Source organism: Alexandromys fortis, unplaced genomic scaffold (assembly GCF_014885135.2).
Source record: "Alexandromys fortis isolate MF-2015 unplaced genomic scaffold, M_Fortis_MF-2015_v1.1 scaffold_149, whole genome shotgun sequence".
Lineage (NCBI taxonomy): Eukaryota > Metazoa > Chordata > Mammalia > Rodentia > Cricetidae > Alexandromys > Alexandromys fortis.
The window spans coordinates 2,517,009-2,544,713 of NW_026068025.1; the positions used below are offsets into that span (position 1 = coordinate 2,517,009).

General features: G+C 49.1%; 1 protein-coding gene and 2 long non-coding RNA genes across 4 annotated transcripts; 2 read left to right on the top strand and 1 right to left on the bottom strand.

Annotated features, from left to right (window-relative positions):
* The first annotated feature begins 7,457 nt into the window (after positions 1–7,457).
* Positions 7,458–11,779, top strand: LOC126514651 (uncharacterized). The gene is made up of 3 exons (XR_007595637.1): positions 7,458–9,442; positions 9,997–10,858; positions 11,648–11,779. It is a non-coding gene; the product is annotated as an uncharacterized lncRNA (long non-coding RNA).
* On the bottom strand, positions 11,410–17,185 carry Rnf112 (ring finger protein 112). 2 transcript variants are annotated; one of them, XM_050163687.1, is made up of 14 exons: positions 16,958–17,185; positions 16,761–16,801; positions 15,727–16,012; positions 15,345–15,551; positions 15,098–15,226; positions 14,808–14,912; positions 14,410–14,460; positions 13,897–13,953; positions 13,743–13,817; positions 13,492–13,612; positions 13,220–13,389; positions 13,088–13,141; positions 12,882–12,956; positions 11,410–12,792 (listed from the first exon to the last, which is right to left on the bottom strand). In XM_050163687.1, the coding sequence occupies exons 1-14, from the start codon at positions 17,009–17,011 to the stop codon at positions 12,322–12,324; spliced, it is 1,896 nt and encodes a 631-aa protein (XP_050019644.1). In that variant the 5' UTR covers positions 17,012–17,185; the 3' UTR covers positions 11,410–12,321. The 2 variants fall into 2 exon arrangements, with proteins under 2 accessions (XP_050019644.1, XP_050019645.1); XM_050163688.1 differs by lacking the exon at positions 16,958–17,185 and having other exon boundaries at positions 16,568–16,799.
* Positions 15,290–16,561, top strand: LOC126514652 (uncharacterized). The gene is made up of 3 exons (XR_007595638.1): positions 15,290–15,430; positions 15,809–15,940; positions 16,169–16,561. It is a non-coding gene; the product is annotated as an uncharacterized lncRNA (long non-coding RNA).
* Positions 17,186–27,705: the final 10,520 nt, after the last annotated feature.

The window sequence follows — 27,705 nt, forward strand, 5'->3', positions numbered from 1 at the left end:
CTCTCTCTCCCTCTTGTGTGCATACTTCAAGATGGACTTTTGTTCTCCCCTCCCCCAATAAACCTCTTCTGTGAGATCTGTTTTGTGTGTGATCTCTCTGCAGCACACCTTAACTCCAACCTGCCAAGGTACCTTCTGCTAATAGCAAATCCGAACAGTGGGGGTTTTGTTTATTTTGTTTTGTCTTATTAGTCTTTTGCTTGTTGATTTTGTGGCTTTCTGGGCATTTTGGGGTGTTTCTTATTGTTTGCTTCTGTTTTGTACATTTGTTTGTTTTTAAAGAGAGAAGAGAAGAGAACATAAAGTTGGGTGAGAAAGATCTGGAAGGAGTTGCAGGAAAGGAAAAACATGATTAAAATATATTGTATGGAAAAATGTTTCAATTAAGAAAGAGAGACAGAGACACAGAGAGAGAGAGACAGACAGAGAGAGAGAGAGAGAGAGAGAGAGAGAGAGAGAGAGAGAGAGAGAGAGAGATGCCGGCTCTGGAAAGAGAAATCATCAGACGTCTCTAACTGAATGAGTGCGTGCTGTGCTAGTTCTTGTCACTGACGGGAGAGAAATGGTTGGGAAGAAAGAAGCATGTAGTAATAAGAGCGGCGGGCTACGTTCCTGGCGCCCGGCCGCCCGCATAGCTATTTTTACCCAAAATAATTACATGGAAACTGTATTTTTTAAATACTACTTGGCCCATTAGTTTTAGCCTCTTATTGGCTAGCTCTTACATATTGATCTAACCCACTTCTAATAATCTGTGTAGCCCACGAGGTGGCTTACCAGGGAGGATCTTAACCTGTGTCTGTGTCCGGCGGGAGAATCATGGCGACTGCTTGACTCGGCTTTTTACCCCCAGCATTTTGTTTTGTTTACTCCACCTACCTAATTTTTTGTCCTATCAGGCCAAGCAGTTTCTTTACTAATTAACCAATGAAAGCAACAGATAGATAAAGATCCACCTCCATCAGAAGCACTTGCTTTCAGTGCACAGTTTCAAGCATTTTATTCCATGGTAGTCTGACTCCGTTGTTCATGCATCACGACATAGCAGGACATCAGCACGGAATGGACAGAGAAGAACAAGGCTGCTCCCTCGTGGGGGTGTGCAGCAGAGAGGAGAGGATGCCTGAACACTGCCTCCGGCTCCTCTTCCTCCTCCTCCTTATCACCATTTTGAAAGTAGGTAGGTTCTTCCCCTTCACTGTTCCAAGAAGTCCCTCACAGATATACCCAGAAGCATGTTCTACTACCCTGTTGGGAAATTCTCAACCAAAGCAAGACACACACATGTGAAAACATGGGGAAATGAGAGATGCTTACCTCTGCTTCCCAAAGATTTCAGAGGCTCCTAGAAATTCTAGAAGACTAATAGGCAAAGATCATCTCTGTGTAAAGCTGGTCTATGAAGACTGAGAAAGATGGCTGTTTTCTCAAAGCAAACTTAAAACTTAGCAAAAAGAAAAGAGAAGAAAGAAAGAAAGAAAGAAAGAAAGAAAGAAAGAAAGAAAGAAAGAAAGAAGGAAACCAGAAGGCACATGAGCCCACGGCTGTGCACATGTGGACACATATGCACATGCGTACAAGTTCACAGAATCACTGCCCTTTTAGAAGGATCAGTGAATCCAGAAGCCAATCCCAAAGAAAGATTAATCTATAAACTTCCTGACAAAGTATTCAAAGTAAATTGTCTTAAAGAAGTACAACGATTTTTCAGAAGAACACAAGCAGACAGCTCAGTGGAACCTGGAAAGTAGGCCAGGACAAAAGGAGAGTGTCAACAAGCAGAAAAGCATTAAGAAGAGGCAGATTAGCTCTGGAAGGGAAGGGATGCTACAGCCAAGTGGGGCAGGGCACTGTGGGGTTCACATCATGCATGGTCAAGCAGAAGAGTCAACACGGGTCGCTTGAAATCATCTAGTTGGAAAAGAGAGATGAAATAAGGAAGGAAATCTAAAGAACTTACGGGGGGGGGGAACCCATCAAGTTTATCAACACACATGATGATGAGATTTCCATTAGATGGAAGGGTGAGAGAACCCTTCCCGGGAGAAATAGTAGCTGAAAACTCCCCAAATACAACAAAAGAAATGGACATCCAAGTTCAAAATCAAAAGACCCCACCCAGGAGCCTGGCATAGTAGCTCACACCATTAATGCCAGCACTCAGGAGGCAGAGCAGGAGGATCTCTGTGAATTCAAGGTCAGCCAGGTCTACGTAGTGAGTTCTAGGACAGCCAGGGCTACATAGTGAGATCCTGTCTCAGAAAAACAAAAAGAAAGAAAAGGAAAGGAAAGGGATAAGATGGGAAGAGAAGGAAAAGGAAGGGAAGGGAAGGGAAGGGAAGAAAGAGAAAACAGACTTCACCCAGAATGACTTGAGGGAAGTCACACTAGACACAAAGAAACTTTCAAAATTCCAAAACAAAGATCAAAAGCCATTGAAAGCAGCACAGATCCAGCGACCATCAGGGACCAGAGAGCTCCACTTGGGTTCTATCCAGTGTCTGAGCAGAAACAGCACAGGTCAGAAGGAAGTGGGTGACAGCGTCAAGCTGCTCGTCGGAAATGGAGCTCTGCCCAGAACACTGTGTGGGGGAAAATAAAGTTCCGCCCAGAACACTGCACCACACAAGACTTTCAAAAGCAGAAGAGGAAAAGGTGTGGGGTACACACCTGCTATTCCAGTCCTTGGTGGGTGGAGGGAGGGGGATCTGGAGGTGGAGGCCAGCCTGATGTAGAGAGAGAGAGGAGGAGGGCCTGTCCCATACAGACAAAGCCTGGGAACCATCACCACCGCCTGCCTGGCAAGTCCTGGTATACGGAAATCTTCAAGCGGAGATCAACGTCCGTTAGAGAACAACACACAAAGATGAAAAGAGAAAGCTTGTCACTAAAAGGAGATACATAGACAAGTGCAGACTCCCGCAACATGATAACCGTGCAGCCAAACAAGCTTTAATTCTCACGTAGGATTTAAAAGATAGAAGAACACAGTAACCATAGCTACAAAACTGTCAGTGGGTACAAGCACATGGAAGGATGTGATCTGTGCCACTCATAACTAAGCGTGCAGGAAATATAAAGGAGCACGATTTTAAAATACAATTAAGTTAGCCATTTAGAGACATCGTTATAAATAGAAAATGTTCCTCCTCAGTCATCATGGAAACTACAAAGAAAATACCTCTAGAAGACACTGAAAATAAAAAGGATACAGATCAAACTGTCACTGAAAAAAAATAATCAGGGCAGACATGGTAGTACATGCCTTTCATCCCAGCACTCAGGAGGCAGAGGCAGTTTGTGAGTTTGAGGCCAGTCAGGGCTACATAGTGAGGCCATGTTCAAAGGGGGAAAAAAAATCAAAGCATAAAGTCAGAAAAGAGGAAAAGAGAAACAATAATAACTGTACAAGATGCAGAAAACAATTAAATAGAAAAGTCTTCCCTATTGATTTATTTTGTGTGTGTGTGTGTGTGTGTGTGTGTGTGTGTGTGATTGAACCCAGAACCTTGGCCGTGCTAGAACAGCACTCTACCATCAAGCTATGTCTATAACATACAATACGCACTGGAGATGTAAGTAGATCAAACTGTAATCAAAAGGCATAGAGTAGATGAATGGATTTTTAAAAAATCCAGATTGAAATATAAATTACCTACAAAAAACACACACTCTAAATACAAGAACATAGCTGGTGGAGGGAAAGGACAGAAATTGGTATTCCGTGCAGCGGATAAACCAGGAAGAACAGAGCTGGCCTTTCACAGATGGCAAATAGCTCCAGTCAAAAACTGTCACAAGAAACAAACTCAGCATTACATAATCAAAGCCATTGCAGGAAGATGGAAATGGTAAGTGTGTGCGTCCTTCATCTCATGAGCTGTGAATGTGTGCACTTAACTCTCGTGGGGCTGTCTTTGCTCTTCTCTGCTGCGCTCTCTGACAACATACTTGCTTCTACCAATGGGCGGGGGGGGGGGGGGGGTTAAACCTCCAATTGCTAATGATAAGAACATAAATTGCTAGGGTGCAGTGTGGTTATTTTGATGTGTAGTATGACCTGATACAATTGCTTTGCTCATAATTTATGCAAATTCAACAGGGACTTGAGTGAATCTTTAAACTTCATTTTGTCAGGCTTGCAGGATGGTTGCATGGGGAAAAGGGCTTCAGGCGTGGCTGACAACTGTGCTGGCTGAGGGGCTGTAGAACTCTTGGATGGGAGGCACAGCTTGGAGAAGTGGGCCACAGCAGAAGTGAGACATGAAGGATCATCACCAGGCCCTATTTTGGATCCCAGCTCTGTTTCCTGATTTGACAAAATGTGAGGCCCCTCTGCCACTTACTACAGCCACCGTGACCTCCTCTCCACCTTCCCGCAACGGCAGACTGAAATCAGGAGCCCAAAGAAACCTCTTCCAAGAGGCTGCTTCTGCCTGCCATTTTGTCACAGCCATGAGAAAAGTAAGAGATAAAACGGGGCATCTCACTGCTCATTGCCAACACAGAAGCCCAGATCTGGGACAGCAACCACATGAAGCTCGTGAACACAACGTGAGGCCGTCTCAGACACTAGCTCCACAAAGGACACCGGAGATCTGCAGCACCATTCACGCAAGTGGCATATGAGTCAAGATGAGAAGCCAGGGTCTGGAGCGGAGCGTGGCAGGCACTGCACACAAACCCGGTCAGCCAAGGATTTTTAAAAAAATAATAATTCAAGCTGGCTCTACCGAGAACACATCAATAACTGGAAGGGATTACTAAAAGTTAATAAATACGAATAATTATTTCTAGAAAAAAATGCTTTTGAAATTCCAATTTGAGTGTTTTTCTACTTAAAGTCCGAAGTAAAGCATCCATTTGTTTAAAACATCTTGGGGTTGAGAATTTCAGATCTCTGTGCACTGTGAACACTGGAATCACTGTGAAGCGCTGTCTTCACGGTAGGCAGCAGCTGGCCCGGGGCTTTCAGGCCATGGTCATTATAAGGATCAGAGGCATGGATGTCACATTCATACTGGCGTTCAGGAGCAACTTCCAGCTCTCCCTTCTCTGCATTCTTCACCTACAGATAGCTGATTGGTCCAGCAGTTTGCCGAAAAGATTATTTTTTTAATCCCAAAGTGGAGGATGCGAGGAAAAGAGGTAGCCTTTAGGAACTAAGGGGGACAAAGCTGCATTGGGTGCTAGCAAATTGTCTCCCAGCCGGGTGTATTAAACCCAGGCAAAGCCACGACTAGAAAAAGATGAACATTAAAAACTGTATGTGGGAGCTAGAGAGAGTGAACTCAGTGGGTAAAGCTTGCTGTGCCCTCATGACAGCCTGGGACCTGTTCCCTCATCCTGCGTGGAAGTCAGATGTGGTGGTGTGTACCCATAATTGCAGTGCCGGAGAGGAGGCAGGCAGATCCCTGGGGTTTGCCAGCAGTCTAGCCCAAACAGTGAGCTCCAGTCTCAGAACACACACACACACACACACATGCACGCACACGCAAGTACACACACACACACACACACACACACACACACAAGTCCAGTAACTGAAATTGGAACTCAGATTTGAACCGGCAGAAGAAAGGGCAAGTGATCCTCTTTGTGGATTGAAAAATTCACGCAAAGAGGATAAAGAATGAGGGAAAAAGAAGAACAAGGCTTCAAAGGTTGAAGCAATTTATAGAATAAGGAATTGCCTCATTCCTTATCATGCCTGAATCATAAATAACCATCAGTCAAAATCTTTAATTTAGGGGCTGTAGCAATGACTCAGCAGTTGAGAACACTGGCTGTTCCTGTAGAGGACACAGGTTCAATTCCCAGCTCTCAAGCTGTCATGGGAGACAGAACAGAGCCGTGGCCCCGTCTCCCATCCCTCTAACCACTGACAAAATCTGCACACTGATAAACATCTGTGTCTACCATGCAACAGAGAAAAGTTGAGAAATAGGGGTTACTAGATTTTAAGGGAACTAGAGTGTCTCTGAAAATAAAAGCCACTCGGGGCCTCGCAGCTCACAGCCTCTACAAGTCACCTGGGCAAAACAGCGACATTTCTAAAGGGCAAGGCAGCCCTCACACTTAAAACCCCACTTCTAATATAACGAGTAACTTTGGTTCATCTCCCTCACAAAGGAAACGAACTAATAGACCAAGGAGAGCTCTAAGAGACCTCAGCTGGGCCATCTATAGCTGTCCCCTCCTCACCATGCCCAGATCATCCCAGGAGGGCTTTCACTGGTCCCCACCATGTTGGGCAGGTGGCATATCCAAGATGTGTTAGAGGCCAGGCATGGGGCACTCATGTCTTTAATCTCAGCATTTGGGAGGCCAAAGAAAGAAGACTGCCAAGAGCTCAAAACAAGCCTGGACTACACAGCAAGTTCCAGTCCAGCTTGAGCTAAAGAGTGAGATCCTTTCTGAATACCCCTCTCTCCAACCAGTGACATCTGTACGAGACCTGGTGCCTGTCAGCAGGGCTCCTGACATGCAGGGGTTCTTAGCACAAGGTGCTACAAAAGGCCTTCCTCCATCAGCTTTCCGGGGACCTGGGGACAGGTGGATTCCACTGAAGCTATGGAAGGTAAGGAAAGAGATTGGGTCCTTGTAATGCATGGGATGCCCAGGTGGCCTGAGAGCACTGTCGTTCAGGAATGAGGCAGGTCATGCTGGGTACTCCTGCACACACACCATCCTCTGTGTAAGTGGAACAGATAAATCAGACTCCAAGGCTCCGTCTGTCCATCCTGCACATCCTGGGAGGGATGCTAACACTCCACTGAGCCTTGCTGGGGATGAGAGGCACCCCACAGGCAAGCATTGCACTCTCTTTTGACAGGCTATGAAGACATGTTGAGACCATGTCCTGTGCCCTGGTTAGCCCAGTTCTCTCATGTCATGCTCAATGTTCTAACGGACTCCTCTCTTTTCTGCAAAGCCTGAACTATAAAATCAGAAGAGCTGAGAAACATCCTCCTTGGGAGCCCACCACCCCATCAACCAATCCAGAGATTTTGTGTACAGTTAGGTATCTTGGAGGAAAAGCAGGCTGTCCCTACACAGGGAGGGCTCCTGTAAGTGTTCTGATGTGACCATCAAAGGAAAAGAACAACCCAATTGAGCTCATGCCTTCCACAGAAGCCAGCTCCCCAGGAGGACTAGAGTGAGGTTCCCACAAGGACTTCAGCCCTATATTTTCTAGACTGATATTGGGCCATTCTAACAAGCCCACTGTCATTGCCATAGATAGCCTTTGGTGGCCGGTGTTAATTGGTTTTCATTACCATTACAACTTGAAACAATCAACTTATAAAGAAGAAAGGTTCATTTGGGCTCCCAGTTTCAGAGGCTTCTGCGCGAGGTTAGCCCCACTCCTACGGGCCTGCAGTGAGGCAGTGCATGAAGGCACCTGTGCAAGCTTCTCGCATCACAGTGGCGGGGAAGTAAAGTGAGAAGGGGCTGGGGTCCCAAGATCCCCTTCAATGGCACATCTCAATGACCTAACTTCCTCCCTTTGGGTCCCGTGCCTTAAAGTCCTATCGATAATACCGTGAGACAAGAAACAAACCTTTAACACGTGGGCCTTGGGGAAAATTGGCCCAAACTCTGACCTGTCTAGCTTGAATAAGTGATTTCAATTACTTTAAGACCCACACTTTACTAAAAGTCAGTAAGCTACTTTCCAACACTGCTTTGTTTTCCTGCCAGCCTTGGGCCCCAGAAGCCTGTACTCACCCTGACAAGTCCCTACAGCATGCCCAGGACAGATATGGTATGTAAGACTTGCTAGGTACAGTCCTTGTTAGGGACAGCCAAGCGTGGGTTTAGAAACAAAGGCAAGTTGAACCATATAGTTCGTCACACAGAGTCGCAAAGCTCTGACAACTGAATGACTCATTTGAAAGGTGAAATAAACCGCTTACCCAGGACGGTCTTTCTGCAGGTCCTGGAGCCATGTGATTCCAGCATCCCATCACCCTGTCACCAGGGCATTCAGCTGGGTGCTCTGGCAGCTGCTTATCAGGTAAACTTGGGGAAGCTGTGAAAGCGCACATGGCGAATGACGCTGCAAGGTCCTCATGCCTCATCCATGAACATGCCCCAGCTGTAGGCTGCATCTGCCTGGCCGTAGAGATGAGGGTATGATGGCTAACCATCTTCATCAACTCAGCTAGTTTAGAGTCAGCCGGAAGACATAAAGCACATCTCCGAATGTGTCTGGAAAGGCCTTTCAGTGCTGTGGGACAATCCCCTTGTACACTGTAAAGGTTTGTCATTCAAATTGGTTTAATAAAATGCTGATTGGCCAGTAGCCAGGCAGGAAGTATAGGCAGGGCACCCAACACTATGGATGACGGGAAGGAGAAGGGTGGAGCCAGACAGTCACAGGCAAATGCAGAGAAGCAAGATGAGAATGCTGTACTGAGAAAATGTACCAAGTACATGACTAAACATAGATATAAATTATGGGTTAATTTAAGTGTAAGAGTTAGCTAGTTGAGCTATAAGCCGAGCATTTACAATTAATACAAACCTCTGTGTGACACTTTGGAAGCAGCTTCCAGACTAGGAAAGCTCTGTCTTCATATGGCACCCAATGTGGAATGCCAGATGAAGCACAAATCTAATTAATCTTACCAATAAAAGCCAGAAGTCAAAAATCAGAATAAAACCTAAAAGAACAGAGAAGCCAAGGAGCAGCCATAGTCCCTTCCTACTTCTTGGCAAGCCAGTCAGGATTATTAAGTGAGGGAGAAAGACTCACTCTAAATGTGGATGGACCATCCCATGGGCTAAGGTTCCAGATATAATAAAGTGGGGAAAGAAAAAGCCAGCTATAAACAGTATCTTCTTTCCTTGGTTTGGTTGGCCATGAAGCAAACAGCTTTGTGCACGCCGGGCTCCTGTCACCATGGACTCTCTGCCCAACACACAGGACCAAGTGACAATGAACCCGGCCCTCTCAAACCAACCGTAAGCAAAGCCAGTCTTTCCCTCTCAGCTGGTCTGTTCATGTCCTGGCCACACAAACAAAAGCACAACACGGCTGGGATTTCTTTTTGTCTCTGTAACGTTTTTACCAGATTACACAGGGTCAGTCCTGTGTATCAAATGCGTGGAGAGAATATTGGTAGAGAGAATATTCTGGATTGGCAAGAGAACTTCATTTTTTTAGAAACTTCCTCAAACATACAAGTTCCGGATTCCAAGTGTTTATAGGTGGGCAGTTGGCAAACGGTTCATCACGACTCGAGCCCAGCTGCGTTTCCTTATTACTCACCACCAACCGGTGCTGGTCAGCGTTTCCTACAGCCACAGCCCATTTCAAAGAGCACAGGTCTGTTCATCAGTTAGGAAAACAACACCACAGCAACAGATCAGCTCCGTGTCTCATCCGCTCAATACAGTCAAAGTTTATTCTGGCTCCTGGTATGGCTTCCTGCAGGTCAGTGGGATGGGGCTGCTGCACGTGGCGAGGGGCTTCAGGACGCTTGGCCCCTTGCTTCTTGTGAACCCGCCATCTTCAACACTAGGGGAATTCAGAATTAAGGGGCTGCAAGGCATGACAGCCATCTCTAACTCAGAGACCTGTGACAAGGGAATCTTGGGGCCCTGGGTTACAGGCTGGTGAATCCCAGGACCAATACTGAAAGCCCAGTACTAGTTTATGGTGTTGCTTAGAGGTATCTCAGGACGCATAAATGGGACAGTTGTTCCTCATCAGACCTTTATGGAATGGAGCCTAGGTCAGGTCACTAGAGATCCAACCCTCAGTGGGAGTTAGTGTAGTTCTTATGAATACCCTCCCTCTCTGGGGTGAGGGGCTTCCTGTCTTGGCGCATGAGGATTCCTTACACACACTCTTCCCATGCTATGCCAAGCACCACGAGATTCTCACCAGAGTCAAGCTAATACCGGCTCATACCCTTGGATCTCCAAAACCGCGAGCTAAACAAACTTCTCTTGATAACATGCTTGGCTTTGGGTATTTTACAATAGGAATGAAAATGGAACCACACACCAGAAGCCACCTCACTGGGGGCAGGATCGTAAGGTCGTCTGGCTGTCTGAAGCGACTTGTGAGGGTGAAGTCTCTGCAGAATAAGGGATCTGACATCAGAGATCTTGGGTTCCAGTCCTGGTTTGTCTGTCACTAGTTGTTTTAACTGATACGGAGACACATCACTTCTCTGGGTTTCTGTGTCCACCTCTATACAAATGTATGTTGTTCATACTGATGGTCTTCTAGGGGGAAATGCTTGGGAATGCTTTGAAAGATAGAAGGCACACGATAAATATCGTGGAATATTCATTTTCCTGCAGAAGCTTCTCTAGCTGAGCCAACGTCTCCCATCTGCTCAGTGAGTACAAAGAGGTTGACCTTGGAGTTTCCTCCAAGTTCCTGTGGGAGGGGATCCTAACTACACAGCACCACCCTCTCAGTCCTCAGAGGCCCTTGTGTCCTGAGCTGGCCAGCCCCAGTCTCTGGAAGGCTTTGTAGCTCATGTGCCTACCAGATGACAGTGGACGGACGGACCCTGTGATGCTCCCAGAAAGCCTTTCTCCACAAACACCACACACTGTCTAGACCCTGCCCCCATGGAAGGCCCAGTTTCCAAAATGGGGCACCCTCATTTGCCCTTACCCCACCCACCCTCCTTCCCAGCTCTGCAATTTGTCTACGTTGTATATTTTGTCTATCAGTCCTAGACCATGTCCTCTGCTGCCCCTCAAAATTTCTCTGAGCTGGACACGGCGGTAGAAGCATCCAGAAAAAAAAAAAAGGAACATCTTGATTTCAGCAGAGCCGTGAACAGCACATCTTCCACTGTCTGTGTATTAACGCCAGCCTGGATATCAGGTTCCTGCTTCTCCACTGGGCAGCTGGGCAGTCTTACTTGAGACTCTGTTTTGGGTTTGCATCTGTGAAATGTGGGGTTTAGATGGAGCGTGCTGCAATTCCGAGATTGGAGGTGCAACTGGGGGGAGAATCCAGTGTCACCCACTGGCCAGCCCTGCACAATGGAGCCTGGCTTCTCCTTTTACCAGTCTGGCCGAGGTCTCCCTGTCAAGCCTCCTTTTTGTCTTCTGCTGAAACAGATGCCGGCTCCCCATTGATAGAGCAGCAGAATCTGCTTCTCTGGGGACCAACAAAAGGATCAGACTCAAAGCCCTTGTGAACAAGCCTGCAAAGGTGGCTGTGTACTTGGCCCTTGGCCAAAGCCTCCTGCCGCCACCAAGCCAGGGCATGATACTCCTCAGATCGCTTTGAATTTCAGTGTCCCTGCCCCACCACTATGCCCTGATAATGGAACCCCTTGCCATCCCTCCCACACCAGACTCCTCCAGAGGCCAAATTTTTGTTTCAGTAATGTACTGAGAAACTGCCAATCACACACACGCACACACACGCACACACACACACACATTTTATTTTTATATAAAATAAAGGGCCATGTACCCAACATCCTTTACAGTGCAATAGCCCAGAGGTCTCCTTAGAAATTTTCAAGCCCCAGGCTCTTTGGGGGCTTGTAGTTCGGAGAGCTACATCTAGGAGGTCTTACAGTGCGGCACAGAGAGCCCACAGTTCCCGGGAGAGGGGCCGTGCTTAAGAACGGAACTCATTTCCTGCGCTTTCCTTTACCAGACATTGGCAGAGCCTGGTCGGCTGCTTTAGCACAGACTGCAATCGGAGGTGTGGTTCTTTGGCATTTAATCTCCCTCCATCCATCCAAATGGACTTGGCACAGGGCACAGGCCCAGGAGGACTGCAGGAGACTGGGGGACGGGGCGGCTCAGGACACACATCTGGACGCCCAGCTGAAGAGCAGGGAGGCCGGCCATGTCTGGAGCAGTTTTGGGAACAAGTCACTGCTCCGGGGTAATACCTTAGTCTGACATACCCATCTCTGTCCTGTGGTACCTCCTCTTCCTCCCTGTCAGGGCCCCCAGCTCCAAAATCAGTCATGTTGGAGCCTGTCCCAACTGTAAAAAGACAGGGCTCTGGATCTTGGGATAAACTTCCAGGCCAGGGCCCTCCAGGGAAGTCAACTGGAGTGGGGCGGGAGAGGTGGAGATGCTGGGCTCCAGTGAGTACCAATTATCCACAGCCAGAAACAGGCCTCACACTGCTGCAAACACAGCCTCCTGGCCAGAAAGCCTCCCCAGGTCCTTGGACTCAGATTAAAACCCCAGCTCAGCCAGTGAATGACAAGGGGATTGAACAGAGCCAGCTTACATGTGGTCCCCTCAGAATCCCTGGCGTGACCACACCCTTCCTCTTGCCTTTCGTCTCCTCCATCCTTCAACATCTCCTTGCTGTTATTCTTCCTGGAGAAGGGGCTCTCGGTCCCCTCCTTGTACCCGCTCATCTTCCTCCTTCTCCATGCAGCCCACGGTAGCAGCCAGGCCGGCACCCACACCACCCCCAACTACAGCAGCCCCGGTGGCCCCCACCGCTGCCCCGGCTGCCACCATTCCAGCTTCAGCAGCCAATGCTGCGGCTGCCATGCCTGCACCCACCACACCCCCTGCCAGGCCCATGAGCCCGGCACCTACAGCGCCCCCCACTGCGGCCAGGTGGCCACAGAAGCGCATTGTGTAGGAGTCCATGAAGGCCTTGGCCTCTGCCTGCAGCTCAGCTTCCAGGGCCTCCAAGGTCTGCTCTCTCTCCTTGCACAACAAGGCCACACCATGGCGGGCCAAGATGGCGTCCTTCTGGGTAGAGAGGAGGTTCCGCATGGTATCGGGCAGGACTCGGAGTGCAGAGAAGATGCGCTTAGTGGCTATGTCCTGTGGCAGTGGGAAGGACAGACGGTGATCCACCTGGGTACCCAGGCAGCCTCTCTGGCACAGCCGCCCCTGCCGCCCCTGGGGCTCACCTGCTGCCTCACATACTCCTCAAACTCCTTCTTGGCAGCTTCCACTTTCCTCAGGTCGTGGAGCTGAGCAGCCATCTGTCCATGGGAAAACCCAGGCTGCTTCCCTCTTTCCTCCTCAGCCAGGGCTACTCCAGGCTTCTTCATCTCCACTCCCAGAACATTCATCCTCCCTTACCCCACCCTCCCCAAGGGGAGGGGCTCCTTACCTCGTCTGGAGAGCTAAAACTAGGCCCCGTCTTCCCCATCCAACCTGAGAGGTTCTACAGAGACATCACAGCCAGGTCAGGGAAGGCAGGTGCCTGCCTGCTGAGCCCAGACTACCTGGGAAGTTTGCACACCTTGATCTCCTGTGCTAGCTGCTGCCCTGTGAGCAGGCGTCTGTCCCCTCTGGCTATGGCACGCCCCTCACTCCAGTACCCCTGGCAGCGGCTCTTAGCATGCTGAGGTGCTGTGCTCAGCACATCCGAGATGTAGGCCCGGAAGAAGTGAGAGAAGTCATCTTCTGTGTCTGAAAAAAGAGATTCCTCAGACTGAAGAGCCTGGGCCAGGGAAAGACTGGGCCAAACTTTGGAGGCAATGCCAGAGAGGTCTCCACCCCTGGAACACTTACTGCCTCTTGGGCTTGCTTGACCTTTGCTTGACCACTGCCTCTCAGGAGCAGGCAAGAGGTAACAGCGGGCCCGTTTCCCTAGGAGAAGCTCCTGGACCTTGGGGTATTTACTGGACAGCTTCTGAGAGATGGATTGTGGAGAAGTCTGAGCCAAGGGAGCAGACTCCGCCTGTAAGCACACTTCTGGGACACCCCCCCAGCCTCCCTCACCTGCTGCCCTGGCATCGGCCTCTTCCCTCTGTACTGCTTACCTGGAGTATGTCACCCATGTGTCCCTGCCCTGACTTATTGTGATGGGAAGAGTCATGAACTAAGAGGTCCAGATGCTGGAAGAGAAAGGGTCCCAGCACCAGCAGCTGGGATTGGCAGTCCCTGGACCTACAAGTCTAGAAACAGGTGTCTCACCTGGATTGGCACCATCCCATAATGCTTGCCCATCACCTCAGCCACGTGAACGAACATCTGGGGATGGGTACAAAGAGTTTGGGGGTTGAGCTACTCCAAGAGCTACAGTCTGTCCCCTAAGCCTTCTCTCTAGTCACCCTGGACCACTAGAGGAGCCAAGTTTCCTGCTTCAAGCTTGAAGGTTCTCTTGCCTCTTCCCCAAACCAGGCACCTCATGCTCAACTGTCTGTCATAAGCCAGTTCAAGTGTCATACAGTTCTAAGCCAGAATGGGAAGGCTTGAGTTAGTTCCCTTTGGTCCAGCCCTCCTGACCTTGTGCTTGGGGTGTGTGGAGGTGGTGGCTTCAATACCAGAAACTGCCTCACCTCTAGATAGCCCAGGTCTGTCCAGAAATGGCCTCACCTCTAGATAGCCCAGGTCTGTCCAGAAACAGCCTCACCTCTAGATAGCCCAGGTCTGTCCAAAAACTGCCCCACCCCTAGATAGCCCAGGTCTGTCCAGAAACTTCCTCACCTCTAGATAGCCCAGGTCTGTGTCCTTCAGCTCCTGGGAGGTGTTCAGGATCTGGAATGGAGGAAAGAAGGAAAATGCAAGAAGATTTGCAGAAGTAGGATGAGCTACTCCTGAGCGGCCTTTATCCCAGAACACAAGCCTAGTCTGGCACGAACCTTTCAGCCTAGCTACGAGCCATCTTCCAGCAGCCTTGGAGAGTTTTGTGGTCCTGTGGGCCACCAGCTGTCCTTGAGGCCCATCATCCCACCATTAGAACAACCCACCTGCCCACCTTCACTAAGAACATCCTCCTTCCAGAAGGACCTTCCAGAACCTTCAGGAACCCCAGACACCCAAATCTGCCACGTTCTCAGTTCTGAGGAAACAGGGTGGCCACCCCACCCAAGCACCTCTCTCACCTGGTAGGAGCTGAGCATCATGGTGAGAGCACAGAGCTTGATCCTTGTCTCCCTGCTCAGTTCCGGGCTCATGACATCTCCGGTGTCCACTAAGAACACAGCCACCTATCGACACAGAGCGAGGGTTAGGCCTGCCTTGCTCTCTGATCAGCCCTTTCTTTGCCCTTACCCCGGAGATGTCCTTCTCATTCCTCGCTTCCTTCTCTCTCTCCTCCATACCTCCATCCGGTACCCTCCAGTCAATTTCCCTTCTGGATTCAGGCTAACTTCCCTCTGCATCTCTCCCTTACCTTCTTCCCTTCTTTTCCCAGCAGGAAGGGGTGACTCCACATCCAGATGCCCCTAGTAAGGCCATTGGCACCCCATCTGATCCCAGGCAGAGACCCCTCTGTCCTGGGCCTGCCATTGTCACCAGATTCCTGAAGATGGAGAAGGTATCAGGTGGTCCAGTCTGCATCCCGAGAGATGTTTCCCTCCCAGAGCCTGCCTGGAGCTCTGCTTTGCCTCCCTGCATTTTCCTGCCAGCCCTGCCCTCACCAGGTTTGGTAAACCTCTGAGCAAGTGGTCCAGGAGGAAGGACTTTCCTGAGTGCTGCTCTCCCAGTACAGCAAGCAAACAGACAGGTGTGTCTCTGGCCAATGGATGCTTCAGGCAGCGGTTTATGGCCCCCATTCTGAGGATGAGGCCTCCAGAGGCATTGATACGCACCAATAGCAGCCGCTCTGCCCTCACGGCACAGGTCTCCTGGGTGGGACAGAGAAGGGTCCCCTGAGCATCCCAAATGAGACCGACCCCAAGTTGGGAGAGTGTCCAGCCTGGAACTCTGTGCCCCTTCCTGACAGTTTAGAATAGGGTCAAAGCTAATCCCCCACCTTGGGCCTAATCGGAGATCTCTGAGTGCAGAGATCAAGTCCCTCACCTGCAGTGCAGGGGGCAGCGGCCGCTGTGGCAGGAGCTTCATCCTCTCCCCTAGACTGCGGAGGCCCTTCTTCTGCTTGCAGATTTTCCGGCACTCAGGGCAGCATGGAGGTTCACAGCCTGGGATGCGATGTGTGCTGAAGCACCGGATGCAGAAGTCATGGCCACAGTCCAGTGAGATGGGCTCTCGAAGCCTTTCCAGACAGATGGAGCAGGTGGGCGGCTCCCGGGGTGGGGAGGGACGGTGTCCCAGGCCCAGCTCCAGCTTAGGGAATGATGCATGGGACCTGGAGGGTATAGCATCATCTGAAAGTTGGATGCCAGTTGGGTGCAGGGCTTGGAGGGCTGACACCTTAGGGATGAAGGTCCTTCTGTGCCACCTCAGCTTCCTAGGGACACCAGGAGGATGAGCTCCACCCATTCCTCACTTTCTTGTTTCCCAGGTCCTGGCCATCCTAACTGAGAACAACAGAACAGAGGGGAGAGTGCCCCAAGAGCAACCCTCAGGGAATCCTGGATCTGCCCATGCCAGCCATGCAACCATGGGCGAGGTCCAAAGAAGAGACTGGGAGTAAGCGCCCTGGCTGGGGTTGGAGGCAGTCATTCGTGATGACTACCTCATCGACAAGGTGCCCAGGGTCAGCACTCAGGAAACCCATGGAACACCAGCCTTCTTGCTGCGGGTCTTCCTCAAGGGGGAACAGACTATAACCCCAGCTGCTAGGATAGTCAGGAAAGGGCGGTAGCTTCTGGCACCCAGGCAGCCATTCTGCAGCTGAACAGATGGTCAGGTTCTCAGAGGATTCCTTGTGCTCTCCGAGCTGAGCATCTGTAGCACCCACCTGCTTGTCCTGGTCCCTCCCTGCACAGCCTGGCCCATTCAGCCTTGCACTTCTTCCCCGGGGAAGAGCCCTGCTGAGAGCTCAGCAAAGGAGTCTGCCTGGACTGCAGAGATCCGTGCTCCTGGACCAGCTTCGCCAGCTGACCTGCCAGACCCACTGCACCAATCCCAGACCAGAAGGCCCCGTGGCTCACCAACTGTTGCTGCTGTTTCCCATGAAGCTTCGTTTGCTCTCCTAGGAGGGGGGAGGGGACACATTTAGAGCAGAACCCAGACCCTGTCTTCCTGCCGGGTTTCCAGGGTCCTTCCACCCAGCCACCCTTCCCCCTCCCCGGTGGCTTCTTCCCACCCCCCAACTCTCCTTTCCAGGTCTTAGGGCTTCAAGACTTGCCCGTTTGCCGAGCCGATGACAAAAAGCAGTGACTGACAGAGCGGGCCTCGGCATGGGAGGCTGGAATGGCAGAGGGTCCGATGTTGAGAGAGGACGACCACCGAGGTTTTTGCCGGTAGGACAGCCTTTCACCCAGAGGGCTAGCGGAGCAGGTGGAGGGTGGAGCAGGGGGATGGGCTCCTCCGAGGCTCTTCCTAGCTGTCAGCGCTGGAGAATAAATGAGCTGGTCAGAAAAAAAAGAGGCTGTAAAGGAGGGTGGATTCACCCCCAGGGGGAGGAGACAGGGCTGCGGGTACCAGGGCTTCAGAGGAGAGATGAACCCAGCCCAGCTCAGAATCTCTGGCAGAGTCTGGGATGCAGGCAAGCCGAGGCGGTGAATCTCCATGGAGACGAAAGGGAAAGATAAGGACAGGGAGGAGGAGGGAGATGGAGAACGTGAGGCCACGTGGATGCACCTGGCACACAGCAGGAAGTGCCTCCTGATGGAGCTCAGGACAGCACTGACCCTATATGAGCAGCTGGGGTCTTCAGAGCCCAGGGCAGGGTGGGGAGAGGGAGGAGTGTGAGAAAACAGGAGCGTGTGCAACCGGGGCAGACCAGAGAAGCTATTGGTCCATTCAATCCTATTACCTACTTTGACTGAGCATTCTCTATGTGCTGAGCAGCATGGTACCGCTGCGTTCCATATGACCCAGTGCATCTTGCCACCCTCTCCCAGGGTGTGTCACTGGTGCCTGCTAGCTTACCATCTTCCTTATCATCTGGGGCTCTGTAAATCTATTGATGGGTGGGAAATAATTTTTTTTCTTTCCCCTCCAGGGGCTTTTTTCTTTTTCCTGCAGCAAACTTGTGAAGAGCCATCCCAAGACCTTTTTTAAAAAAGAAACTAAAAATAAAAATAAATTGTATTTAGCTTTTGACTCATGTATATATACATGTTTTTATAAAATACACACCAAGCCAGGCGGTGGTGGCCCTAGCACTTGGGAGGCAGAGGCAAGTGGATCTTTGTGAGTTTGAGGTCAGCCTGGTTTACAAAGTGAGTTACAGAACAGTCAGAGCTACACAGGGAAACCCTGTCTCAAAAAAAAAAAAATAGTTAAACCCTGTCTCAAAAAAAAAAAAAAACTTAAAAAAATAGTTAGGCGGTGGTGTCGCACACCTTTAATCCCAGCACTTGAAAGGCAGAGACAGGTGGATCTCTGTGAGTTTGAGGCCAGCCCAGTCTACAGAGCAAGTTCCAGGACAGGCTCCAAAGTTACAGAGAAACCCTGTCTTGAAAAACCAAAATAGATAGGTAGGTAGGTAGATAGATAGATAGATAGATAGATAGATAGAAAGAATCCACTACACACACACACCTCTTCCCTGCACCCCTTCCAAACAAGTTCCCTTTTCACCTCCATGTCCTCTTTTTTTTCTTTAACACTTCACTGAGTCCACGTAGCTCATCTCCCCCCCCCCCCCCCCCCCCCCCCCCCCCCCCCCCCCCCCCCCCCCCCCCGCCCCCCCCCCCCCCCCCCCCCCCCCCGCACCCTACCAGAGACCACACCCCAGGAGAAAAGTGACTCGCCCCCACCGGCAGCTGTCCTTTGCCAAGAGCCGCTCAGGTGGGGGGCGGAGCTTCCTGAGTCCCTTCCCAGGCTGTGCTGGAATATTGCCCGGCCTGATGGTGTGCAAATTTGCACATAACCACAGGTGCTGAGAGCCCGTGAGTGCAGCAGTCACTGGAAGACAGCACCTCAGGGCACTCCTCCCCATCCTACAGCCCTGGCATTCTGTAGGGTGGAGGGGAGGCCAGGAGTTGATATAGATGTCCCATTTAAGGCTGAGCACGCCGCAGTCACTTACGCTCTGCCGCGAATCTCTCCATTAACTGCGGTCCACTGCAAAGAAAGCCTCTCTGATGGAGGCGGGAGCAACACTCTGTGTCAAAACATAAATATTTAGAAAGCAGTTTGATAACATTTCCAGTTAGCAAATGACAATGGTCGGTTCCTTTTTACTAAGGGCCGATGGCCTCCCTAGCTTTGAGCTTTTGAACAGGATTACAGTATCAAGTATGAATTTTCTACTGTGAGAAAGTCTCAAGTACAGTAAGAAAGTGGCTGGTTACCCCGTAATGTTCATGTCACTCTCGCATCGCTGGGCACATCCTACCTGTCAGGTCAGCGTGACTGGGTCCAGCAACAGGTAAAACCACCAGTATCCTTAGCTCCCCAGTATAACCCCTTCCTTGAAAGGCAGCCAGCAGGAAGTTAGTCCTAGTCAACTCTAGGTTGATTCCTCTATATCTTGCAACCAAAATATGTGGTATCTTCAGCAACAGAGTCCACCATTTAGTCATGGTGTGCAAACAAGAGTATAGCAATGGTCTGTGTTTGGGGGAGCAGGAGTTCTGAGGGGGTTGAGGGGGATTCCGAGGCCTCCTTGACCGTAACACATTGGGGAATATCACATACCTTACCCTGAGATCTTGTTTAATAACCCATGTCTTCTTGGAGTAACAGTGTCCCCATGTAGAGTAAATCCATTTAAAAACCTTTTTTTAAAAATCAGTTTACAAAGTAGTGAGTTTCCATGAGGATTTTTTTGTACCCCTTAGCTTTGGTTAGCCTGCACCCATCATGTCACTGTCCCCATTTAAGCCTTTAACCCCTTGTGTTCCCCATCTACTGTAACATCACGTGTTCTGCTATCTTCTCCTCCCATTAAGGCCACCTTCCCTCACCTCCCAGGCTCACGTGCCCTTCCTGGCTTTCTGACATTTGTGTGTGTGTGTGTGTGTGTGTGTGTGTGTGGTATTGTTGTTGTTGTTTTTTTTTGTTTTGTTTTGTTTTTCGAGACAGGGTTTCTCTGTAGCTTTGGTGCCTGTCCTGGAACTAGCTCTTGTAGACCAGGCTGGCCTCTAACTCCCAGAGATCCTCCTGCCTCCGCCTCCCGAGTGCTGGGATTAAAGGTGTGTGCCACCACCGCCCGGCGCTTTCTGACATTTGAAGTGAAACACACACATCTCAAATGTTGAAGCTAGGATCCACATATGTGAGAGGGCACAGCGTGATGATCTCTCTGGGTCTGGGTTATGTCGGTATATTTTTTTTCTGGTCTCATCCATTTTCCTGCAAATTTCTCAATCTCATTTTCCTTTATAACTGAATAGACCTCCGCTGTGTCTGTGTACCACACTTCGGTGATGCGTTCATCAGCTGATGGACACCCAGGCTGGTGTCATTTCCTGTCATTGTGAACATGGATGGGCAGGTATCTACGTGTTCAGATATGGAGCCTTAAGCGTCTGTATTAGTTACCTCTCTGTTGCTATAATAAAGTACCATGAGCAGGGCAACTTACCGACAAAGGAAGAGTTAGTTAGGCTTACAGACCCAGAGGGAAGAGAGTCCATCACAACTTATTGACAAAGGAAGAGTTAGTTAGGCTTACAAACCAGAGGGCGGAGAGTCCATCACAACTTATTGACAAAGGAAGAGTTAGTTAGGCTTACAGACCAGAGGGAGGAGAGTCCATCACAACTTATTGACAAAGGAAGAGTTAGTTAGGCTTACAGACCAGAGGGAGGAGAGTCCATCACGGTGGGGAAGGGTGACAGCAAGCGGCAGACTTGGCAGCTGGAGCAGGAAACTGGGGCTCACTTCTTGAGAGTGAAATGGCAATGGCACAAGGCTTTGACATTCTCAAAGCCCAGCCCTGTGCCATACTTCTTCCAACAGGACGACACTTCCTAAACTTCCACAAACAGCACCTGTTTTTGTTCTTGTTAGGTCTTAAAGAAACCTGGGTACCGGCATGTTCAGTCTGGGCTCGCCCCTCCTCCTGCTTTCTCCCTTACAGCTACAATAAAAATATTCTCCACATTTCAGGAGCAGTCATGTCCTCCCCCCTTTGTTTCATTTTTTTTTTCACTCAGTTTTTGTTTTTAAAAGGCTTTTATTAGGAATGAGGAAACACACACACATACAGGAGGCTCACAGAGATAAAGACCCTCACAGAGCTGAAGCCCAGCCTCTCACTGAAATCTGGGAAGGTTTAAGTCTTTGAAGGGGTTTCCTCCCCTAACTTAGAGTTGGTCAGTTTGAAGGATGACCAGGGGGGTGGTTGATCCACAACCGTTGTGTAAACGTGTCCTGATCTGGTCTTGAACTTGTTAAGCAATCCCATCAGTAGAGGCTCTACTAGCAGGAGGAAAGAGTCTGCAAGGCCTTTGTTTTAAGATGCCAGGCTTTTGTCTTGGGTCAGGAGGGTGAGGAAGAAGCCAGCCATCTTGGAGGTTCACCATCTTCATTGTCTACCCATGGTCCCTCTCCATATCTGTGTGCCTCCAGGGAGTCTGGCTAACTCTAGTCTTCATCCCCCTCCACTCTCCCTAAGGTCACCCTAAGAGCTGCTCCCAGGGGTGATGGGCAGGAGCAGCAGTCAGAACGCCTCAGGAGAGCGCTGCTCTCGGGTTTCACAATGAAACTTAACCAACGGCAAAGATTCAGAAGGTGAGAAAGCCATTTGATGACTGTGCACTAGCATCTCAGTTGTAAAACAGGGTTCCTGTTGACATTATCTATGGTCTATTACCAATAAAGACATGCAAGTCAGATATTGGGGTGAAAACCTGGTAGATCAAAGAAGCGGTGGAGGAATGACCAGCTGATCTTCTCCCCACACTTTCCAGACCCAAAAGGAACTCCAAAAGCCCGCAATAGCCAAATCCCTCCCTACACCTTCCTGTGCCTCTCTATCCGTATCCTGGGTCCTCCGTGTTCTCTATGACTGATTCTTGTCAACTAGTCGCCGGCTCCACCCTCTGATTCAAGGTTAACTTTATGAACAAGGTCTGGGGGTGTCACAGTGCAATCAAACTTCCTCCACAGGTTCCTGTGAGATTATAGTTGACCTTGCTCAGCCTATCGTTAGTGTATAGTGTATACAGGAATGTCTATTGAGACAGCCTCTCTCCCAAGACAGTCTGTCTCACTTGGGCAAAGCGTTTCAGGAAAGAGAGACTGCGGAGAGAAACGTGGGCTACGGCTGCAGCAATCTTCTCACTCCCACGCCCCTCGCCACACACCTCCAAAGGGTTGCAGTCAGCTCCTTTTCTAGGCAGATCTTTCAATTTGCTGAGAGAGAGAGGCTGCCCCTCACTGTTTGTGCTAATAAACACTGTTCCGTCTGTTGAGGTCAGACTCTGGCCTCTCTGCCTTGTGTCTCTTGCTGCTTCCTCAGAAACCTCTGTGGGTGAGGTAGCATCCGTAACACATGGAAAGGGAGACTGTCGGTACTCCTGTGATTCCTCCAACAGAGCAGCTAAGAAAACAGGGGCAGTTTTGCCCATATTCAAGGAAGAGAGTAGGCAAGGACCCTAAAGAGCCCGTGCAGGCTTTGTCATAGGCAAGACTGATGGGGCTTTGCATTCTTGTGCACTATAAAATGTATATAGTGGAGAAGACCCAAAGATCAGCTCAAGAGTTTAAGACACTTCCTGGCCAGAGAAAGGAAGATGGCTAGTTGCCCAGGGCAGTATCCCGTCAACAACTGCATCAAACTGTGAGGTAAAAGTCCAGCCCATGATGTGAGACTCAATCTCTGACCTACTTTAGTCTTAAAACCTAAGTGAACATCCCACCCCTCTGTGATTTCTCTCTCCTGAGCTTAGGCAATGGTTGCTGGGTTTCAAGAAGAAGGCATTTGAGAAAGAGGAATAGTAAGTCAAAATCATCCTTCAAGCAAGAGATTGATTAATACCGGAAGAAGCCGCATAGTGGGGGAATCTGAAGGAACTTCCATCCTGACAGAGAAAGCAAAGGTTTGAAAAGGGAGACAATGACTTGCATTGTGAGGAAGCAGGCTTAGTTAATATGTGATCTATGCTTGTGAGACTCAAGGCTCAGTGGGTAAAACTGCTTGTTGTGCAAATATGAAGACTTGAGTTCAAGTCCATATAAAAGTCAGGTGCTGCCAGGCGGTGGTGGTGCACGTTTTTAATCCCAGCACTCGGGAGGCAGAGGCAGGCGGATCTCTGGGAGTTTGAGGCCAGCCTGGTCTACAAGAGCTAGTTCCAGGACAGGAACCAAAAGCTACAGAGAAACCCTGTATCGAAAAACTAAAAAAAAAAAAAAAAAAAAAAAAAAAGTCAGGTGCCTAGTGCAAACATATGTAATCCCAGCACTCTCATGAGAGAGATGGATGCAGAGACAGGAGTGCCCCAGAAGCTTGTGGGCCAACTAGCAGGCCAGCTAACCTAGAATATGCAGGGGAAAACAAACAAACAAAAAAAAAACTGTCCTAAAGTGAGGTGTGAGGTAGAATGATGTGGGAGTCCCCTCTGTATGCTGTGATTACCATTAATGAGTAAAGAAACTGCCTTGGACCTATAGCAAGGCAGAACTTAGGCAAGGAATACTAAGCTGAATGCTGGGAAGAAGAAGGGCAGAGCTGGGGACGCCATAGAGCTGCCCCCAAAGATAGACGTGCTGAAACTTTGCTAGTAGGCCACAACCTCGTGGTGATATACAGATTAATAGAAATGGGTTAAATTAATAAATAAGAGTTAGCCAATAAGAAGCTAGAGATAATGGGCCAAGCAGTGATTTAATTAATAGAGTTTCTGTGTGATTATTTTGGGTCTGAGCTAGCCCGGTGGCCGGGAACCAACAAGCTGCCTGCCCCCCTCCAACTACAGTAGAAGGCAAGGACTGACATCCAAGTTGTCTTCTGCCTCTTGTTGGAAAAGAAGAATCTCAGTGTCACACAAAGGAACACACAAACAAACTGAAAGTATCAGTAAGGCCAGTGCTTTTCATAAAAAGGATGAGCCATGACCCAAACCAGGCTAGCAAGTTGCAGCCCACATTGCCTAGATGGCCGCTGGCTTTTATCCCTAATGTAAGGAGCAGCTAGACTGCTCCTCATTGCCTAAGATACAGCCCTAGAGTCTACTCCCAACTGGCTAATCCAGAAAGTGGCGTGAAAATAAAGACAGAGGGAGAATGTAAAATTATCCATGTTTATATGTTTAAGCATTTCAGGGATTGCAGGAAGCTGGTTACACCTGGTCTAACAAGCTCATCTAACAAACAAGACAGGAGGTGGGGGCAGGGTGTGAAGCAGGCACACAGTCCTGAGGCCTGTTAGCAGGAAGAGAAATGAGGGCTGGAGAGATGGCTCAGTGATTAAGAGCACTTGTCACTCCTGCAGAGGACCTGCCTTTGTCTTCGGCACTCCCACAGTGGTGGACAGCTGTCCGTAACTCCAGTCCCAGGACGCACACGATAAACCAACATAAAGTCAAACGCTCATACACAAAAAGAAATCAAGGAAATTTTTGAATTTTTAAAAAAGAAATGGCTGGATCTCTCACACCCCCACATATACGACATGGGATGTACATACCTGTATGCACACACATGAATCCATGCATGAACGCACACACACACATCACGCACAAATACATACACACACACACACACACACACACATACACACACACACCAGTACAGAGACTCAAGAAGAATGTGGTCATACACATCCCTCTGCCTGTGGCGCTGTCTTCATTGTAGGGTCTAAGAAGTCTATTGTCCTGTCATGCAAACAGCTTCTGGGTGCTGTTAGGTGCAGGGATGTTAGGAATCAGCCTGCCTTCAGTGACTCAGCATGAGCAGCCTCACTATCATCAGCTCCAAACACAACATGAGTGCCTTTGCCAAAAGTCCCCACGGCCACGGCCTGCTCTGTGAGTGTGTGTGTGTGTTTGTCTCTATCCCTCAGACCCCCAAATATATCTCTTGCCTGAGATCTGCTGTGTGGTGTGATCTTTGTGGCATTCCTCGGCCACAATTGATCCTCTTGAAAAGTTTTGGCACTCCATAAACCTCTACACCGAAGCAATAATCTGAATCAGACCAAATCAAACCGAATTAGAAAAAGCCCAAGTTTAATGGATACCAATGCTGCCCGGTGGCCTTCCAGCCCCACAGAGAGGAGACGGGGAAGAAAGACTGGAAAACCACGTTTGTTCTCTGGGGTACAAATTAAATACCCTCTGGGAATAAGCATCTCTTGGGCGGGGTCATCGTTTGGCAGCTTTCTCAGAGGTGGAGTCTGTACTGAGGCAACCCCAGGGGAAGGGGCTTGGGATGGAACGTTCCACCCAAACATTCCAGACTCTGGGTATATTGATGCCAGGGGCTGCGGTGACGCTTCCACCCAAACACCGCTGAGGTACTTTCTGGCTGAAACTCTAACATTGGTAGAATATCCTGGTGCCTATGCGCTTCCTCCTTGGGGGTCTAAGCCACATTGGAACCCTATGCCTGATCTCCAGTCCACCTGCAACAGACACACTGTCTGGCTCACCAATTGCTGGGCACCCCATCCAACAGTGGCATTTGGCAAGTTTTCCCTTTGGTCGGCATAAACACGTCCCTGGATCTAAGGGAGTGGCCGTTGAGCATCTGGCACCTCTCTGGTATTTTTGAAGGTGAAGTTACCCCCCACCATGGTCTTTAAGGCTAAGCTTGGCCCTCCTCACTGGCCCTATCACGTGGGTGAGGCTTAATCTTTTTCAGTTTTCACCTTTTGACTTCATTTTTAAGTCCTAGTACCAGGCGCTGAGTCTCCTTGGGCTCAGCCAGGCTAAGCCCTGACCCCTGTGCAACATGGTGACAATCCACTGAGCAGCTGTGTCTTCCTTGTTCAGTCCCCCTGAGTCCTGGAGACACCTTGAGCTTCAGGCCTTGGGCCTTCTCCTCTTCCTCACCCAGGGGAACTCCAAATGTATCCACTTTTATGGGGCAAGCAATAGGGGGAGGGGGCACAGGGACAGAGAAGGATTGCAAATTCTCTCTTTTTTCTCTGCTTCAAGCCCTGTTTGCTTTTGTCTCATCTCTCCCCCCCCACACACACTGTTTTAAGTTACGGTTGACGAATCTGTAAGCTTGCTGCCAAGTGGGAGCCGGAGCCTAACCTGGCAGAAACAGAGAAAGCGAAGGAGCAGGGCCAGCTGCAGGCTCCCACACCTGCTCTCCCTGGAGGTGTCAGCTCCAAACCAAGCTGTTAGCCTAACTCTCAGAAGGCGCGTACGGGTCATCTGTTCCTGTCGTGCGTTTCTTGTTTCTATCACTCACAAAATTTGATTCCAAGTTCTGGAGTCCAATTCTTCAACTGCTGCTTCTTTCTGGCTCACTGTGCCCTCCACATGGGCACCTATGTGCTTCTCAGTTCCTTTTTTTTTGTTTGTTTGTTTGTTTGTTTTTTTGAGACAGGGGTTCTCTGTAGCCCCCTAGAACTAGCTCTTGTAGACCAGGTTGGCCTCAAACTCACAGAGATCCGCCTGCCTCTGCCTCCCAAGCGCTGGGATTAAAGGCGTGTGCCACCACCGTTTGGTGCTTCTCAGTTCCTGGTGGTTCCTCCTTGTCCCTTAACCATTCCTCTCTTTGTCCTATGCCATAACTGTCTCTCTGGCTCCTGGAGCCACGTTCCACACCCTTGGTGCTCCCACCATGCAGACAACTTTCTCTCTTGGCTCTGGCCTTCTACACCTGATGGGTCTCTCTGCTAAAGACACTTCCCCTGGCTGTCTCTGCCTCTCAGCTCCCTCTTAGAGCTTATAGGAACACACCCACATAGTCTTCTGCTTCGCCACCCTCTCTCTTCTTCCACAAACACGGATTTTATTATGACAGCCTGGCCGCAGTACGAATCAATGGCCAAAATAATTGGCGAACCTGATCTCCAAATTCTCACAAATTTTAACAGTTGTAACTGCACAGACACCTGATCCCCAAATGGCTTACATCTAAACCTGCTTCACTCTACGCTTCCTCTACTTCTCACTATTAAAAGCCTTTTATCTCTGATTTCTCTGTGCTCTTAAGATGATGTTGTACCAAAGCTATAGAGGAACCCTGTCTTGAAAAACAAACAAAAAAACAAACAAAAAGATTATGCTGTAAACTCTCATCTCAGGATTTGTAAGTTGCTCACTGGATATGGTAAAAAAAATATAAAACAAAAAAGTATAAAATCTGTAATAAAAGCTGGCCTTAAACTTATAAGTAAAGATTTATAATTAAAAATCTATATGTGTGAGTGTGTGTGTGTGTGTGTGTGTGTGTGTGAGAGACAAAGAGAAAGAGAATCAAGTCTTGTTTCGGATATGTGTGTATTAATTTAAATTCAACTCTGTAAATGTTTGTATATAACTTGAATTCAACTCTATATGCATTTGTGTGTAACTTAGATTCAACTCTGTGTGTATGTGTGTATGTAACTAGGAATCAACACTATATGTGTTTGTATGTAACTTGAATTCAATTCTATGTGTGTGCGTGTAACTTGGATTCAACTCTCATTAAGAAATAGATCTACAGCCGGGCGATGGTGGCGCACGCCTTTAATCCCAGCACTCGAGAGGCAGAGGCAGGCGGATCTCTGTGAGTTCGAGACCAGCCTGGTCTACAGAGCTAGTACCAGGACAGGCTCCAAAGCCACAGAGAAACCCTGTCTCGAAAAACCAAAAAAAAAAAAAAAAAAAAAAAAAAAAAAGAAAAAAAGAAAAAGAAATAGATCTACTAAGATAACAGATGTTATTAAATAACAACCATGGGCCTCTCCTCCATCTTGGCCTATAACCTCATCAAGATGTAAGCAGTCACATGATTGACAGCCATCTTTACTAAGGTTAAAGAGTACGTGCCATGTGATATATATGATGGTGGTGATATAACCACCAGCTTCAGATG